This window comes from Lichenostomus cassidix, chromosome 15 (genome assembly GCF_008360975.1).
Source record: "Lichenostomus cassidix isolate B80296 chromosome 15, HeHo_3.0, whole genome shotgun sequence".
Classification (NCBI taxonomy): domain Eukaryota; kingdom Metazoa; phylum Chordata; class Aves; order Passeriformes; family Meliphagidae; genus Lichenostomus; species Lichenostomus cassidix.
This window is the reverse complement of record NC_139496.1, coordinates 4,286,812-4,301,932: the sequence shown is the minus strand read 5'-3', so window position 1 is coordinate 4,301,932 and position 15,121 is coordinate 4,286,812. Positions and strand designations below refer to the sequence as shown.

At 51.2% G+C, this 15,121-nt stretch overlaps 1 protein-coding gene across 4 annotated transcripts in view; it reads right to left on the bottom strand.

Moving 5' to 3' along the window:
- SGSM1 (small G protein signaling modulator 1) overlaps window positions 1-15,121 on the bottom strand; it is a 33,398-nt gene that overhangs the window by 16,811 nt on the left and 1,466 nt on the right. For 3 of the 4 annotated variants that reach the window (XM_085075669.1, XM_085075672.1, XM_085075670.1), the window contains exons 3-9: window positions 7,225-7,300; window positions 4,046-4,208; window positions 3,196-3,348; window positions 2,869-2,936; window positions 2,623-2,768; window positions 2,093-2,224; window positions 1,463-1,587 (exon numbers count right to left, since the gene is read on the bottom strand). In XM_085075669.1, the coding sequence (XP_084931795.1) occupies window positions 1,463-1,587; window positions 2,093-2,224; window positions 2,623-2,768; window positions 2,869-2,936; window positions 3,196-3,348; window positions 4,046-4,208; window positions 7,225-7,300 (863 nt within the window). Of the gene's footprint in view, window positions 1-533; window positions 597-1,462; window positions 1,588-2,092; window positions 2,225-2,622; window positions 2,769-2,868; window positions 2,937-3,195; window positions 3,349-4,045; window positions 4,209-7,224; window positions 7,301-15,121 lie in introns of all 4 variants that reach the window. The other variant, XM_085075673.1, reaches the window with a different exon arrangement.

The window sequence follows — 15,121 nt, the reverse complement described above, 5'->3', positions numbered from 1 at the left end:
CAGAGGGGGGACAGGAGCCCTGCAGAGCTGAGCACTCTCCTCTGGACACCCCAAGAATCCCTCAGGAGCAGCCCCAGAGCCCCAGGGGAATGTGCAGTGAGGTTCAAGCCTGGGCTACTGCTCTGCCCCAGGGAGGGAAACAAACCCTCACAATTTGTGGGGCTTTTTTCAGAGCTCACAACAGATTTGCTCTCAGCTGCTTCTGTTCAAGAACTGCCTAAAAACAGGCACCTCGAGGTGGCTGAGCAAATCTACAACATGCTGGAGAGCTGCTGGCCAGCAGGCAGGGCAGAGGAGCAGGGAAAGGGGATGTCTCCAGGGTTTCATTCCTGTGGAGAGCCCAGCACTGCTGTCCAAGGGTGTCAGCACTCAATCACATCCCACTTCCTTGCAACAAAGCAGATTTCCAGATTCTGAGCAGCAGCATCTGCTATTTCATAAAAATAGTGCTTAAATAACATTAAAAACAGCTCATGAAGGCAGTAAGGGACAGGAAGGTGTGCAAGAGTCACTCTTTGTACAGTCATACTCACTGTGCCATCTGCCTCCTCTCCTCCTTGGTCACGTCTTGACACTGGGAATTTTTAGAGCTTAGGCTGATGCCCAAGGTAAGAACTCAGTAAAGGAGTGTAGAGATGAAAACAGATTTTAGGGGAGGGTAGCAGGCACAACTCAACGGCCCAGGGGACAAAAAAGGGGAGATGAAAAGAACACAGGTAAACAAAACCAAAAAAAACTACAACTGACAAGGAGCAAAACTGAGACCAAGTTTTGCTGAAGAAGGTCTCTGCTCTGGGTCAAAACATCAGTGTCCTAAACACTCCCACTCTCCTGGAGCATCTGCTGCTGGAAAGGGATTTTGTTTCTCAGGCAAACTGGGAGCTGGCATGATCCTGTGAGTGCTGTGAAAGGCTTGCAGCTGGTGAAGGAAACACCAGCAGCTCACCAGGGAGAAGGGCATGGCCACACTGCCTGCCGAGCCAAGGGAGCAGACCTGAGGAGGAACAAGCTCCAGGGACTGGGATAAATCCAAGGGACTCTGAATAACTGCACCAGGGTCATCAAAACAGCACCACCAAAGAGCACACACTGGCACCAAGGCCTGATCCCCAGGAACTGCTCCTGCTCCCTCCTGCAGATTCTCTTCCCTGTTCACGAGCTCCAGATGGCAACAGCCAGGATAAACCTGGGAGCACAGTGCACTGGGAGGGAGGGGAGGGCATTCCTCTCTAAAAACCCCCCAGGGCAATAAATGGAACCACTCTGTGTGTTTTGGAACAAGCCCCACTCCCTCACACACCCTGAGCACATCTCACACACCCTCTCCAAGCCTCCTTCCTATTGCAGGCTCAAGGGTGATGGTTTTGCTCCAGGAAAACACTGATGCCTTTGGACACCAGATCCAAACTCTGACCCAGGAGAACAGTTTTCCCTGTGCCCCAGCACACCCAGAGCCAGTCACCTCTTCTCGTAGTCCAGGTCACCCACAGAGCCATTCATCAGCTGGTTGGGGGTCCACTTGAGTGCCATGATGTCAGCAGTCTGGTGAAGGGACAGATAGCCCGGGATTGCCTCCATGTCATCTCGCTGGGGATGAGAAACACAGTGACAAAATGAGCTGGAAGATGCCAGAAGCACAAAGCCCAGGCTCCTCACACAGCCCTGCTGCTGCCCCCGAGCCACAAACAGGGAGAAAACCATCGTGGCCCTGGAAAACCTCCTAGCAGAGACTCCAGGACACCCTCACTGCCTTGGAAAAGGGCTGAGAGCAACTGGCCAGCAAGGAAAACTGAACAGCTCCACCTAAAAGCAGTTTGCACTTCATTTATTTGACTACAAGAAGCAGGAAGGGATGGGAGAAGGAGTTTTGTGACAAAGAATGGGCAGAGAGAGGAGCCTGTGCTTCTACTCAGACTGGAGCAGAGCTCTTCCACCCCACTGGGATGATCACCAGGACCTCCACTAATACAGTCCTCACTGTCTTCCCAGATTAAAAATGTGCTTTTCTCCATCCAAGAGCAATTTGGGGTAGAGCAAGGTGCTGGGGAGCAGAGCAGTGTTTGAAAGCCCAGCTTTCCCAGCAGGAACTCACCGGTTGCACCAGGACATTGTTCTTGCCATACAGCAGAGTGGCTCGGGAATTCTGGTGCAGTGACTCCACATAGTCCCTGGCAGACAGGGATGGCCTGTCATCCATGCTGCCACTGGAATGTCTCTTCTGAATCTGCAAGAGACACACCCACAAACGTGAGGGGAGCACAGACACCTCAGCCTTCCCAAAAGCTTCTCTTGAACCTCATTCCCTCCTCACTCACACACTTAAGAGAATCACTACTAGAAAGCTTTCCCTCAGAAAGATTTCCCCTCTGAGGGGATTCCTGGCTCTGTCCAAGCTCAATTCTGCACTTAGTAATGCACAGAGCACATTCAGCTTTTTGTCCATCCATAATGTTCCCAAGGGACACAGACCCTGGGATGCAGTCACCACAAGAGGCTGGCATGCCATGCTCCCAGCATTTCTGCCTCAAACACTTCCCTCATCATCCACAGGCCTTTCCAAGCAAAAGGAAACCAGACCCTGTGGCTCTGGGAGGAGCACAGAGAGGTTTATCCCCAACTCACACAGAGTGCTGGGCGCTTGGTGGGTGAGTCCTGGCGGCAGTGGGAGCTGTGGATCCGATGCCTCTGGACCAGCTCATCCGCAGAGGGGTCTGTCCAGAAGTGGTCAGCAGTCTTCATCTTCGTGTATTCCAGTGCACAGGGCCCCACTGTGGGGAAGAACATCCCAAACATGAGGGATCCCATGGCCACAGTCACCTCCCAGATCGGCAGATCACAGATTTGGAAAGCGAGTAAGGAAAGTGTTACCCAATAAAGATGCAAGAATTGGCCCATCCACAGGATCCATCAGGAGAGCTTCCTTCTCGTAGTACTTACTAGAAGAAATAAAAGGCAGCAGAATGCTGGAGCACTGCAAAGTTATCAATATATTAGTGGTTTAAATCCCTGTCATGCCCTTCTCTTTCTGTATCTCCCCTTGATGGGGAGAGGGCAAGAAGCCCTGAACAGGCCGTTTCTGCCAGCTGAGAAATTCCTGGGCCACAGCCACCCTCCTGCAGCACAATTCAAGCATCACCATCTCCTAACAAACCTGCCCAGACCAGGCCACCTCAGCATGCAGATCCCAGCACTCACCTGCTGTTCTCCACCAGGTAGTGCACGATTTTATCCAGAACCTTTTCAAAGAGGGCTGTGCGGATCCAGAGGTGCTTGATGGCCTGAGGAGACAGGTTGGGCAGCTTCGGCACCTTGCGCACGTTCTCTGGGACCCCCTGGGCTTGGTTTCTCCTTTAGAGGTACAGGACAAGAGACAACAACACCACAGGCTCATCCCTGAACTCTGAAGGAGCCCAGGGCATTCCTGACGCCAGGGGTTTGGTGGTGGTGGCTGGGGGATCTCAGGGAACCACCTGGGACAGAGTTCTGGATCTGCTCCCTGTGTCTATCCAGCATTTGAAACCAGACTTCACTAAATCAGTTCCCCACTGCTCTCCCTCAGCAGACTCCTCCAGCCCACACATCTTTCCATGGCTGAGCTCACAGGCAGAGCAGCTCATCCTAGGACAGAGTAAAATTCCTGCCTGCAGGTAGCTGCTCCATCCATCTCCCTGCTAATTGTCCAAGGATGAGTAATCCTCTCCCAAACAGCAGCTGAATTACTGTGGGTTCAAGCCCTGCACGCTGAGACAGACCAAACGTGGTTCCAGCTGGCTTGGTCCATAAACTGTGACAGCTCAGGAGCAACATGCTCAGTGTCCCTGAAGCACCAGAGCAGGGCCAGAGGGAGTAAGAATTTGTCCAGCTCCGCTTCAACCACAACCACAACTCAGCCTCCCAGAAAAGCAACCAGTTTGGTCAAGATATAAAAATATCAGGGCAAGACTGAAGAAGCAATTCTTCCCGTCGAGGTTCAAGATGCACATTGTGCTCCCCACCCCAAAAATCAAATGAGTAAAGATGATTGGCAGCCAGGCCAGTGCCTTACGCGTTCTCAATGAGCTGCTCCAGGTCCTGCACCTTCCTGCAGAGCTCCTCTGCCAGGGGGAAGCTCTTGCCCACCTTCATGAAGAGCGCCGCGATCTTGTTGCTGCGCAGGAAGCCGGCTGCCCTCCGCTTCAGCCCAAACAGCACACAGCACTCCACGGCGGCTACAACAGAGCACAGGCAGCAGGATCAGAATGTTCCCAGCTGGAAAAACCCATGGGGATCATGGAGTCCAGCTCTTTAAGGGATTGGCCCATGTGGAACACAAGTTTGGCTTTGTTAGCACCATGCTCTACCCAGCTGGGCCAACCTCGGGGTGACTGGAGCATCTTTCCTGTGGAAACATCCTGAGAGAGTTGGGGATGATCAGCCTGGGGAAGGAAAGGTTGTGTGGAGATCTCACAGCACCTCCCAGGATCTGAAGGGGTACAAGGAACCTGGACAGGGACTGTTCATCAGGACACCTCCAGGTTGCTCTAAGCCCTATCCAACCTGGCCTTGGACATTTCCAAGGATCCAGGGGCAGCTACAAGCTTCTAAAATTCCTCAGAGAGCAAATCTGAAGGCAGAGACGTCCCCACCTTGGCTTCAGGAAAACATTGTCATCCCATCACACATGGGAATTAACAACAAGCACCACAGCTTCTCCATGCAGGGGAACTGATGAGCTGGGCAAACAGGCTGACACTCTCCTGGTGGGTTTTTTGTGGATTGTGGAGAAACCAGCATCTCCCTGATCTTTTCCCTTTGGCACAATCTGAGGGATGGGCACAGCTGGAACAGGAGGAGACAGCTCAGGAGCAAGCAAGGACAGGCACACTGAGGGTTTCTAGAGCAGCATGGGAAATGGGGCAGTTTTCCCCCAAAAATCTCAGTGTTCATACCAACATTTCACAGAAAGATGCACACACGCACAGGCTCTGCTGGCAGCTCATTCCCAAAGCTTCCTGCAAGGGCTCAGGATGGATGTCTAGTGCCAAACACAGACTGATTAGACAGCCTGATCAAAGCACTGGAAAATCACATAGACCCACAGTCCTGCAGCCTCTTGATTCAGGTCTGACAAGGAGCTTCTGCTCCCTCCTCCCTGGGAAGCCAGCACTGCCCAGCAGAGCCCACCGGATGCTGCTTCACCTCCCGCCTGGAAAAGCACAATTCCCTGCAGCTGAACAACTCCATGGAGACGTGGAAAAAAAGGCATTCCATGCAGACCCAGCACAGCAGCTCCCAGGCTGTGAGAGGCTCATTATCCTGCTCTGCTCCATGCTGTGGCTGAGCTCAGTGACGAGCAGCAGAATCCAAGGGGCAGCGAGACACAGTCTGTGCTGGTAGAACAGATTTGAGCCAACCCAGCCCTGCAGACATCCAGCAGCCAGGCAGAGCCACTGTGTGGTCACCTGGCTTTGAAACCAGGCTCTGCACAAGCCCTCCCAAAGCCCAGACTGCTGGGGCTTCACCTGTCCCAGGATTATGCGCAGCTGCAAATAAAATAAAATCCAAACTGCTCCATGGCTCTGCCAGAAGAACCAACATCTCCCTCATCTGTCCTACCCTCCAGGCTGAAATACAAGTGACAAACATCCCCACCTGCCTGGGACTGCACCCTTTTGGAAAGCTCAGGTACCACAGGGGTTGAGCAGCCAGGGCTGCTCCTGCCCAGCTGCTCTCCTGAGAGAGAACCTCTGTGGGCTCCTGGTGCCACCAGCCCCATTCCAAATTTCCAGCAGACAAATGGGAGCACTGGTGTTCTCGCTGCTCTCACAGGCAGCACATCCCAGCTCCTGCCAACCAGGGAGAAACCCCAACTCCTGAAAGGCCTCAGGCAGGTGACATCGAGACAGAGCTGTTCCCAGTGCCAGGTCTGACCCTATGCAAAACTACAGGGAAATGAGCAGCTTCCATAGGAAAAATGTACAGCTTCCACAGGAAAAACTCTCCCTGTGCTGTACTAAATCCAGGGGTAATGGCAGGATTTTTACATGGGATGAGTTTTTGAGCTCAGTTGTGTCACCACCGTGAACAGACACTGAAGAGATTCTCCACATCCCTCAGGATGTAATCCATAGCAGAGCCAGGATATACAGGACATAATCTACAGCACAGCCACATGCTGCAGGGGCCTCATTCAGCTACACCCAGGTAAGGGGGGAGCTTTGACTCCTGGCAAAATCCTGCAGATATTCCTGAGCTGCCCAGAGCTCTGACGCAATTCCAGCCACTCGGGCTGAGCTGACGTGGACACCAAACCCTGAGCTCCCCATCACCCTCCCAGGGCAGCCTGGACGTGACAGATGCCAGCTCGTGTTTGTCTGCTCCAAATTCCCTCTCCCAGCAGCACGGGGGGAGCTGGGGGCTGCTGCCCTTCCCTGCTGGCTCCATCCCCAGGGGTTTTGTGCTCCGCTGGCTCCGTCAGGAGGGCTCTGCTGGAAAAGCAGCTCTCTCCAGGGAAAAGGGCAGCTCTGGCAGGCAGGGCCAGGCTTGCAGCATGCTCTGCTTGGCAGGGAAGGTTATTTATAAGCTCTCCCAGCTCCTGGAGAGCCACAGCACCGAGGAAGGTGCATGAACCGTTCCAGTGAGGGGAACACCAGGAGCCAGGGAAAGGGCAGCAGCATCTTAGGAGGCCAGAAGGAAGCAAGGAGCCCTTGGTGCCTGGATGCCTCAGCTCCCTGTGGCAGGAGCCTATAAATAATGCCAGGCTGAGGAGCCTCGTGCTGCACAGAAAAGCAGGGAATGAGTCACACCTGGAATGTGCTCTGCTCTTTTGATGCCACACAGGGAACAGTTCCTGGGTGGCTTTGATGGGAAGGCCCAGGAGGAGAGGAGAAAGCCCAGGCTCCTCTCCATAAACTCCCATTCTGCACAGGCAAAGAAATAGTTGGACTTGACAGACTTTCAGCTGAGTTGATTCGCGAGGGAATTTAAAAATAAGATATTATTTCTAGTCCTTCCTCAATGGCTGCACACACTGCCAGCATCCCTCCTGTTTTGACACATCCCTGTGTATTTTAAACACAAAGGCCTCAGGGACTCTGACCTCTGCCAGAACAATCCATCCTCTGGCACTCCCCCCTTCCCAAACCTGAGGTCCTGAAGCTGGAAAATGTTCCCAGGAGTGGCACAGCCTGGGCAGGGAATGCCCAGCACCAAAAGCCCCAGTCCAGGCCAGCCCTGGAGACTCACCACAGAAGGAGATGATGTGGCTGCTGTCCTCATGCACGAATTTCCTCGTCACAGCCTCCTCCATGATCTGCTTCACCTGCAGGACAGAGGCAGTTAGGGAAAATGTGGAATTTCAGCCATGGACACCTGCAGTGGGGTGGGTGAGGAGCAACTTCCTCTGCTCCCTGGTTTTCCCAGTGGCACAGGAGGTCTCATGGAGGATGCAGCTCTGCCTGCTGAGCCTCACCAGCTATTTTAAAAAAAGGTATAAAAAAAGAGCTGTTTCATTTTTGAGAAACTTCAAAGTGGGAAAAAGTCGAGGCGAGAATTAACTGAGGGAAACAAGCATCATTTAGATAAAAGTCATCTAACAAAGATACCCAAATCTCCTATTTAGGGTTTCTACAGCATTGTTCTGCTCTCTCATTTTGTTTGACAAATTTCCTGTGACACAGCTGTCCCAAACGACTGCAACTATCCATCAAAGCCTAATTCAGTGATCACCTGGCACCAGCTGTGCCCAGGAATTCCATTTGCACAGCAGTGCCAGCAGCTCTGCCCTCTCTGAGTCACGACTGGCACTCAGCTGATCCAGAGGAAGCTGTCACTTAGTGCTCATCAGGGGCACAGTTAGGGGACCAAAACAAACAGGACCCCACACAAATTAGGAGGGTAATTTTTGCAGGGAGCAGATGGGAGGTCAGACCTGCCAGGTCAGGTCTGGCAGCAGGGTGGTGACTTCCATCCCCAGCTGTCACCCTCCCCACTCCTGCTGCAACCACCCAAAGGCCAGCTGAACCTTTGCTCCTTAAACATTCAGTTCCCAACCACTTCTCCTTTTAAACACAGCTGCCAGCATGCCTGGATCTCACCTTGCAGTGCCTCTATATCTTGCTTTTCACTCCTTGGTTTTGGAAAACACAGGGGAAAGTGTTCCCAGCACAGAGCTGAGGGTGTGAAGGAAGCTCTGCTCAGCAAGGTGTTCTCCCTGAGGGCACAGGGAGGGAAACACAGCAGGTCAAGACATGGCCAAGCAAACCTTGCATGAATGAGAGCCCTTTAATGGCATCATTTGGGGAATTAAACTCCTTTCCAAGGTACAATCAAGGTCAGTTTTGCACATCTGACAGCTCAATAAAGGAAATCCTTTCAGAGTGTGGATTAAGAGTCCTCTCTGAGCCAGGAGCTGCTCTGTCAGAGCTGCCAGGTGAGCTCCCAGCCCTGCTCCCTGCTCGGTGACTAACAGAGCACTGAGACTTCCCTGCATCCCAGCAGCTCAGATGAGCTGGGACTGAGTCAGGAAGTCACAGCAAGGAATGTCACTGAGATGTGGAACTTGGGACTGGAGGTGGCTCAGAGCTGGGAAATTCCTCTTGGCACAGCATGATCCTGCACATCCCACATCCCACCCTTGCACTCAGAGCAGTGATTGCACCTGCAGGAACACCCCAGGGACCAGGGAAAAGCTCCATCTTCCATCTCAGTGGCTCAAAACTGCAGCTGTCCCTGCTCAGGGCACCTCCTGGTGCTCCTTCATTCCTCACATCCCACGTACAGTTCTCCCCTTGCCCCAGTGCTCCATGCTGGGCACCAGGGAAGGGGCAGCTGCAACCCTCAGGGCTCCCTGCTCCAGCACCATTTTATTTATTTCAGCAACAGAAACAAGGACAGAGCAAGTACCAGCAAGAGGAGAGGAGTTTCTGTCTCCCACACCTCCCTCGACCTTGGCCATGTCCATCAGCACCCAGAGCTGCTCTTTTCCCCCACCTGGAATTCCACACATCCGCCAAAGACATCCTGAAAGCTTGCCCAGCCCAGGAGCCACCCCTGACCACCCCTTGAAGGGAGGTTCACATCTTGGGGCCCTCAGGGATTCCCTGAAATTTGGCTCTCCCAGCTGGCTGAGCCACCCTTGTCCAGATGGCTGCTGAGCCTCACCCAGGCAGGCTGAGCTTCCTCTGTCAGCAGGAAACAGCACTTCTCTCTCACACATCCAACTGATGGCCCAGAAAATGACACACAGATATTAAATATACACTCGTGGCAGCACTGGTGATATCAGGATTTTAACACCCCAATGTGCAGAGTGTTACCAGCTTCTGATTCAATCAGGAAATATTCTGATATAAGTAGTATATTCAAATATTTGTTTGAAATTTCAATATATTGACACAATGCCTGCAGTGACTCCATTCTCAGGGCCTTCCCCAGGGCAGTGACCATCTGCCTGTCCAGGGCCTGGGGAACATCCAGGACAGCAGGACACAGCTCTGACCACGCACTGTGGTGCCAAAACTGCACAAACCACCTGCATGCTCGAGGCACAAACAAAACACCTTCCAAGAGACACAGTTTAGTGGAAAATTACTCATTAAAAGCAAAAAAAAATGCACTGTGTTGACTGAGGTTGTAGCACTAAAAATAAATCGAGGAAGTCTAAAGGACTGGAGTTGCAAAGGACAGAGCAACAAGGGCACTCACCTGGTGTGTGAAAATATAAATACCAGCAGGTAGAGGCCAGACAGACAGACATGTAAGAGAAAACAAGGGATATCTTGGAATTCTGGAATGGTTTGGGTGGGAAATGACCTTAAAGTGCATCCAGTTCCACCCCTGCCATGGGCAGGGACACCTTCCACTATCCCAGGTTGCTCCAAGCCCTGTCCAGCCTGGCCTTGGACACTTCCAGGGAAGAGAATTGACACTTCCAGGGAATAAAATCAACAGTTTTCCAACAAAACCATCTTGCATTTGCCCAAACAGACACAGCTGGCACCTGTAGGACAGCTCCAAGCCAGAGAACCCCAAAAGCCCTGACAGATTTCCTATGCTGCTGGCTGCAGACCCCAAAGGACTTTCCCACTCAGAGCAGCCCCTCCACAGCTGGGATCTTCCACATGCTCCCAAATCCTCCAGGAGTTTGTGACATCCTGGGGACAGAACATCAGCTCAGCCACACTTGGCTCTCTCCACAGAGCAGACTTGAACAGCCACTGAATGTGCTGCAATCCAGCATTTTGATGCTAATTCTCAGATTGTAGCCAGAACAATCCCAGCAGATGAAGCTGCCCACTCTGGATCTCCTGCCAGCCTAGGGAAATGAGATGTTTGCTCTTCTTTTATTAGAAAGGAAATTAAAACAGCAACTAATAATTTAGCTGTAGGTAAACTCGAGGGGGAATATCATCAAGTCTTTCACAACAGTACAAACAATCCCCCTGGCTCCAGCTGTGAGCACAGGACAAGCCACCCACAGAGTCCCCCTGGAAAGTGAAATCAAACCTTTATCTTTCCAACAACCCCAGGGCCCAGGGAGGGATGAAGGCTTAGACCTCTCTGCTACAAAATTCCCAGGGATATGCAAAATCCAAAGTCCACACACTGGAGCTAAAGCAATGGGAGAGCATCCCATCCCAAACCCAAGGGATTTACAGCAAAAAACAGAGATGAAGATGTGTCCTGCTGCCTCTGAAGATCCACCTCTGCATGGGGTGGCAAGGACTTGGGTGGATGAGATGCTCCAAAACCAGAGCCAGGAAGCTGCACTGCCTGTAAAATAATAGAATTAATCACAGAATTGTGGGATTGTTTAGGTTGGAAAAGACCTCCAAGATCATGGAGCCCAACCAGCACTTCCAGGCTCACTGCTGCTGTTCAATCCACCTAGCCCAGGAGAACCATCAAGCCCTCAAAAGCCATCAAACAAACAGAAAAAAATATTTTAAAAATACCTCTAACCCATGGATGATAGAGGCTTTAAACTTAGCTTGCTTTTGTGTATTTGCTTTTCAAATTCTTTTCCAAGGTGGAGATTTCTCGTTCTCATCACAGTCTTTAAGTGATGCTTTGATTACGTGTCTGAAGCTAATTCTTGCACTTAAAAAATTCCATTTTCCATGTCAGTTTTGGTGCAACAAGTGCCTTGCTGGGCATTCCTTGCTGTAGCCTGAGCTCTCCCATCATTGCTTCTCCCAACCAAGGAAAAAGCTCTTTTTTCTCTTTCCAGGAAAAAGCTCCACAGCAAGCTCCCCATGCTCTGGAGCTGTGTCCATGGAGCACTGCAGCACTGCCACTTCTCAGGTGGCATAACACCCTGAAGGATCACTGAAATGCAGTATTAGGACATCCCCAGGAAGGACAAAGACAGGGTTGTATTTGCAGTGCAAATTTGCACTGCAGGGGAGTATTTCCCAGCAGGAATGTGAGCCTGGCTTTGCTGGATGTACCAAAGGTGTCCAAGGCAAAGCAAGTGCAGAATCTCTGCTCAGCTCCAGGACACAAGGATATAATTCCAAACCCCAATTCCTTCTACACTGCCCACCCTGGTGCCCACAGGAGCCTCTGTGTGCTGGGAACGCTGGATGGAAATCCCAGGACATTCAACCACACTGCCCATGCTGGAGCCAAAGCCACTTTTACAGCTAAAGCAGAACTTCTCAGACTCAAACCTCTCTCACCAACCAGATTTATCTTCCCATTTGAAAATGAAACGTCTGCCTGTTGCCTGTCTTGTTGCCACAACACCCTTGTTTATAAAATTCACATTTTCAGACTCAGAATTGCAGGATTTCCTGTTTCTCCCGCATTGTCACGTTCCTCATCTTCCCAGCAACAAAAACCCTGATTATCCCCCAAGCAGGTGCCAGACAGACTGCTCAGCACCACCACGAGCTGCAGCCACGCTCTGCCACTTCTCCAAGAGTTTACAGGCTGACCACTGAAAAAAAATCTCAATTAACTGTGCTCAGATCAGTTAAACCACCAGCAGCTGCAGAGCACATGCACCTTTTATACCCCAGAGACTTTAGGGGTCTCCCCAGACATTTTGGTGGCCCCTGACACGAGGGGACAGCACAGGGACAGCTCTGATGGCTGCAGGCAGTTGCCTTGAAAGCCATTTGGCAGCTCCCTGCTCTTGCTGCCAGCAGAAACATCGATCACCCTCCTGCCCACGGAGACCTCTGGCTTTTCTAAAAGTCTTATTTAATTATTTATCGCCACTTGCTGAATAAAACATGGCACCTCCTGCAGCTGAGGGATCCTCCACGTGACACACAGGAGGGATTTTCCATGGCCCTTCCCCAGGAACCATGTGTGCTCACAGCTGGGGACTGGCATGAGGCTCCTTGGGGGATAAGAACTCTGAATATTTGCGCAGTTTGCTGGAAAATGAATTTAAAATACATTAATACAAGGATCCATCATGCAACGTTGCACCCTGGGGGACACAGGGGTGACCCCAGCCATGCGTGTTTGCCAACAGTGTTTTGCACCAGACTTTCTTCAGAGGGCATCAACTTTTGGCCAAAAAAAAAAATCTTTGCTCCCAACACGAATTCAAGCTGCCTAAGATCACGTTGTAGCTGGTTCTATTCCTGTTGTGCTCGTCAAACGCACATTTCCACGCCATCTGTGGGCACTGCTGGCACTGCTCGCTGGAAATGCTCAATACACAGACATTTAAGGAAACATTTAAGGAAAACTTTAGTCATTTCTGTGTTTCCAGCGCCTGATCTCGAAGTCGGGCTGTGTTCTCACCACATGCCAGAGCTCCTGTTTTCCCCAGGATTTCCAAAAGTGTCACTTTTGGATCCACTGAAACACGATGACACCAAAACCCAGAGCAACTCCCAGCTCCAAATTCTGAAGTCCTGAATCAGTGCAACCCCAGGTATTTCCATGGCAACAGCCAGGACGCCAGCAGGGAGGATATTTTGGCAGCAGAGGACAGAAGGTCCCCAGGGCACAGGGATGGTGTGAGGACGGGGGAAAGCAGCACAAAACCTGCTCTGGGGATGAAGGATGAGCCAGGGGTTTCTGGAGCACAAGAGCTCTTGTGCAAAGCCCTGCTTTTATCTTTAAGAGGAGAGGAAATGGTCCCCAGTGATCAGTGCTGCTCTTTAGAGCAGATCGATGCAGGCAATCGAGAAATGCTGCATTAAGGGCCTTCTGTTCTCTCCTGGCACAGAAACATCTGAGAAAGGCTGCCCTGGGTGCTTGAGAGACATCAGAGGGTCCCTCTGCCAGTGCAGCTTTCATTACCAACCTGCAGCTCATCGTCCTCATCCTTATCTTGCCTGAACACTTTTGACAGCTACACAAAGGCCTTTTCCAGTTTTTCTTTTTCATGAACTGGCCTTGAGAACACTTAAAGCTCTCAACATTAATTTTTCAACTCCTAGTAGCATTAAATTAATTTACAATTTTCTACCCATCCAGAATGAAATAGCTGGCACTGACGCCTGCAATCTGATATTTTGGAACCGCGGGCACACAGAAAAACAAACCCAAGCTGCAAAAACATTGCTCTTACCAGTTATTTGTGTTATTTAGCCACAAACCTGGCAACATGGCTGCAAAGCAGGGGCTTTTCTGAAAGGGTGGGAGGAAGAGACTGACTGTTGTTCCCATGACACATGATGAAGGAATTAGTCAACAGCTACACAGTGACAACCGTTCAAGCTACTGAAAAATATAAAAATATATCTGGCAGAAGACAAGCAAGGCTGTGGTCAACCCCAGTTTTTAAAAGAACTCTAAGAAACAGGCAGCAAAACCTTCAATCCAGGTTCAACAGTCACTGCTGAGTAACGACTTAGAGCTGCTCCCTGAGCGGCAAGTTAAACATAAACTAAGTTTTTGCAGAAGAAGGACCCAAGATGACTGTTTGCTTTCAAACACCATTCAGCTTTTCGCTCAGCTCACATTCCAGGCCCACGTGTGCAGGTGGACTGCACAGGTAACACCTGCTTCCCTCCCTCTGGGCAATGCAGCTGCCTGCAGGGACTTCAAAACAGACCTCAGGATTCTCCTCTGTTAAAAATGAAACTTGTAAAAGGGGGGGAGCACAGGTTGAGAGGAGAATACTTCTAGCTGAAAACCCACAGCCCCTTCAAACCTGGGTATTTCAGGCTCTGGCTTTGTAAAGAAATCTCATTCCAGCTGATAAAAGCACTAAAATAATAAGAATATTGGTTATGCTGCTTATCCTGCATAACAGACCACAGGAGTCAGCCTTCACTCCTTGCCTTGCAGCCTGCTGACAAACAGTCCATTTTGCAGGGTTGGTTTGATTTATTACAACCATATGGGGTAGGGGGAGGAAGAAGATGGTGACAGACAACTCATCCCAACCTGAACATCCACTGCAGCACAGGACTTCTCCAGAGAGAATGCCTTAACCATGGCAACAGCCAAATCCTGAGGGCTGCTCAGTGCCCTGGCTAATTCCAGTTTATTGTTTCTGTCCTGCTCGGATCAGACCTTCTTCCCAGGGTTTGCTGCACTCAGCTGTGGCCCTGGGGTGACAGATGTGGCACAGCTCCCCAAGGACAGCCCTGGCTGTCCCTGTTCCCAGCTGGGCTCACCTGGCAGGAGCAAAACCAGGCATGGTCTCATGAAATGAGAAGAATACACGTTGGTGAAAGGTGAAAATTCTGGGAGTGGGGAAAAAAAAGCCCAGATTCCTGCAGTTGGCCCTTTCTAGCGCTCCTTGGAGTCTGCACAAGCTCCTGACTCAACCTGAGGTTGAGGGAAGAGGAAGAAAAATCAAAAGCATGAGCAAAAGGGGTCTAAAGAGCAGCAAGCAACAGGCACAAGAATGCCCCACCTGCTCCCAGGTTCTGGGATGGTGCTAAATAATGAACTCTATAACCTACAGGATCATGTTTGCCCAGGTTTTTAATTCCTACCAGAGCAAAGCCCAGGTGGAGAGCACAGGTCCTCCAAAGAATTCCCCACCTGTGTGGCTGTGCACAGAGACCCAACCCCTGTCCTGGCTCAGCTCTTCCAGCAGGCACCAGGCTTTCCCAAGGGAAGAACAACCCCCTGGAACTGCACAGGCAGGGAACCAACATCCTAAACAGTGGGGCCACCAGGAAAAAGCCTTTGCTCTGTGTCAGCACTGAGGGGCTGCTGG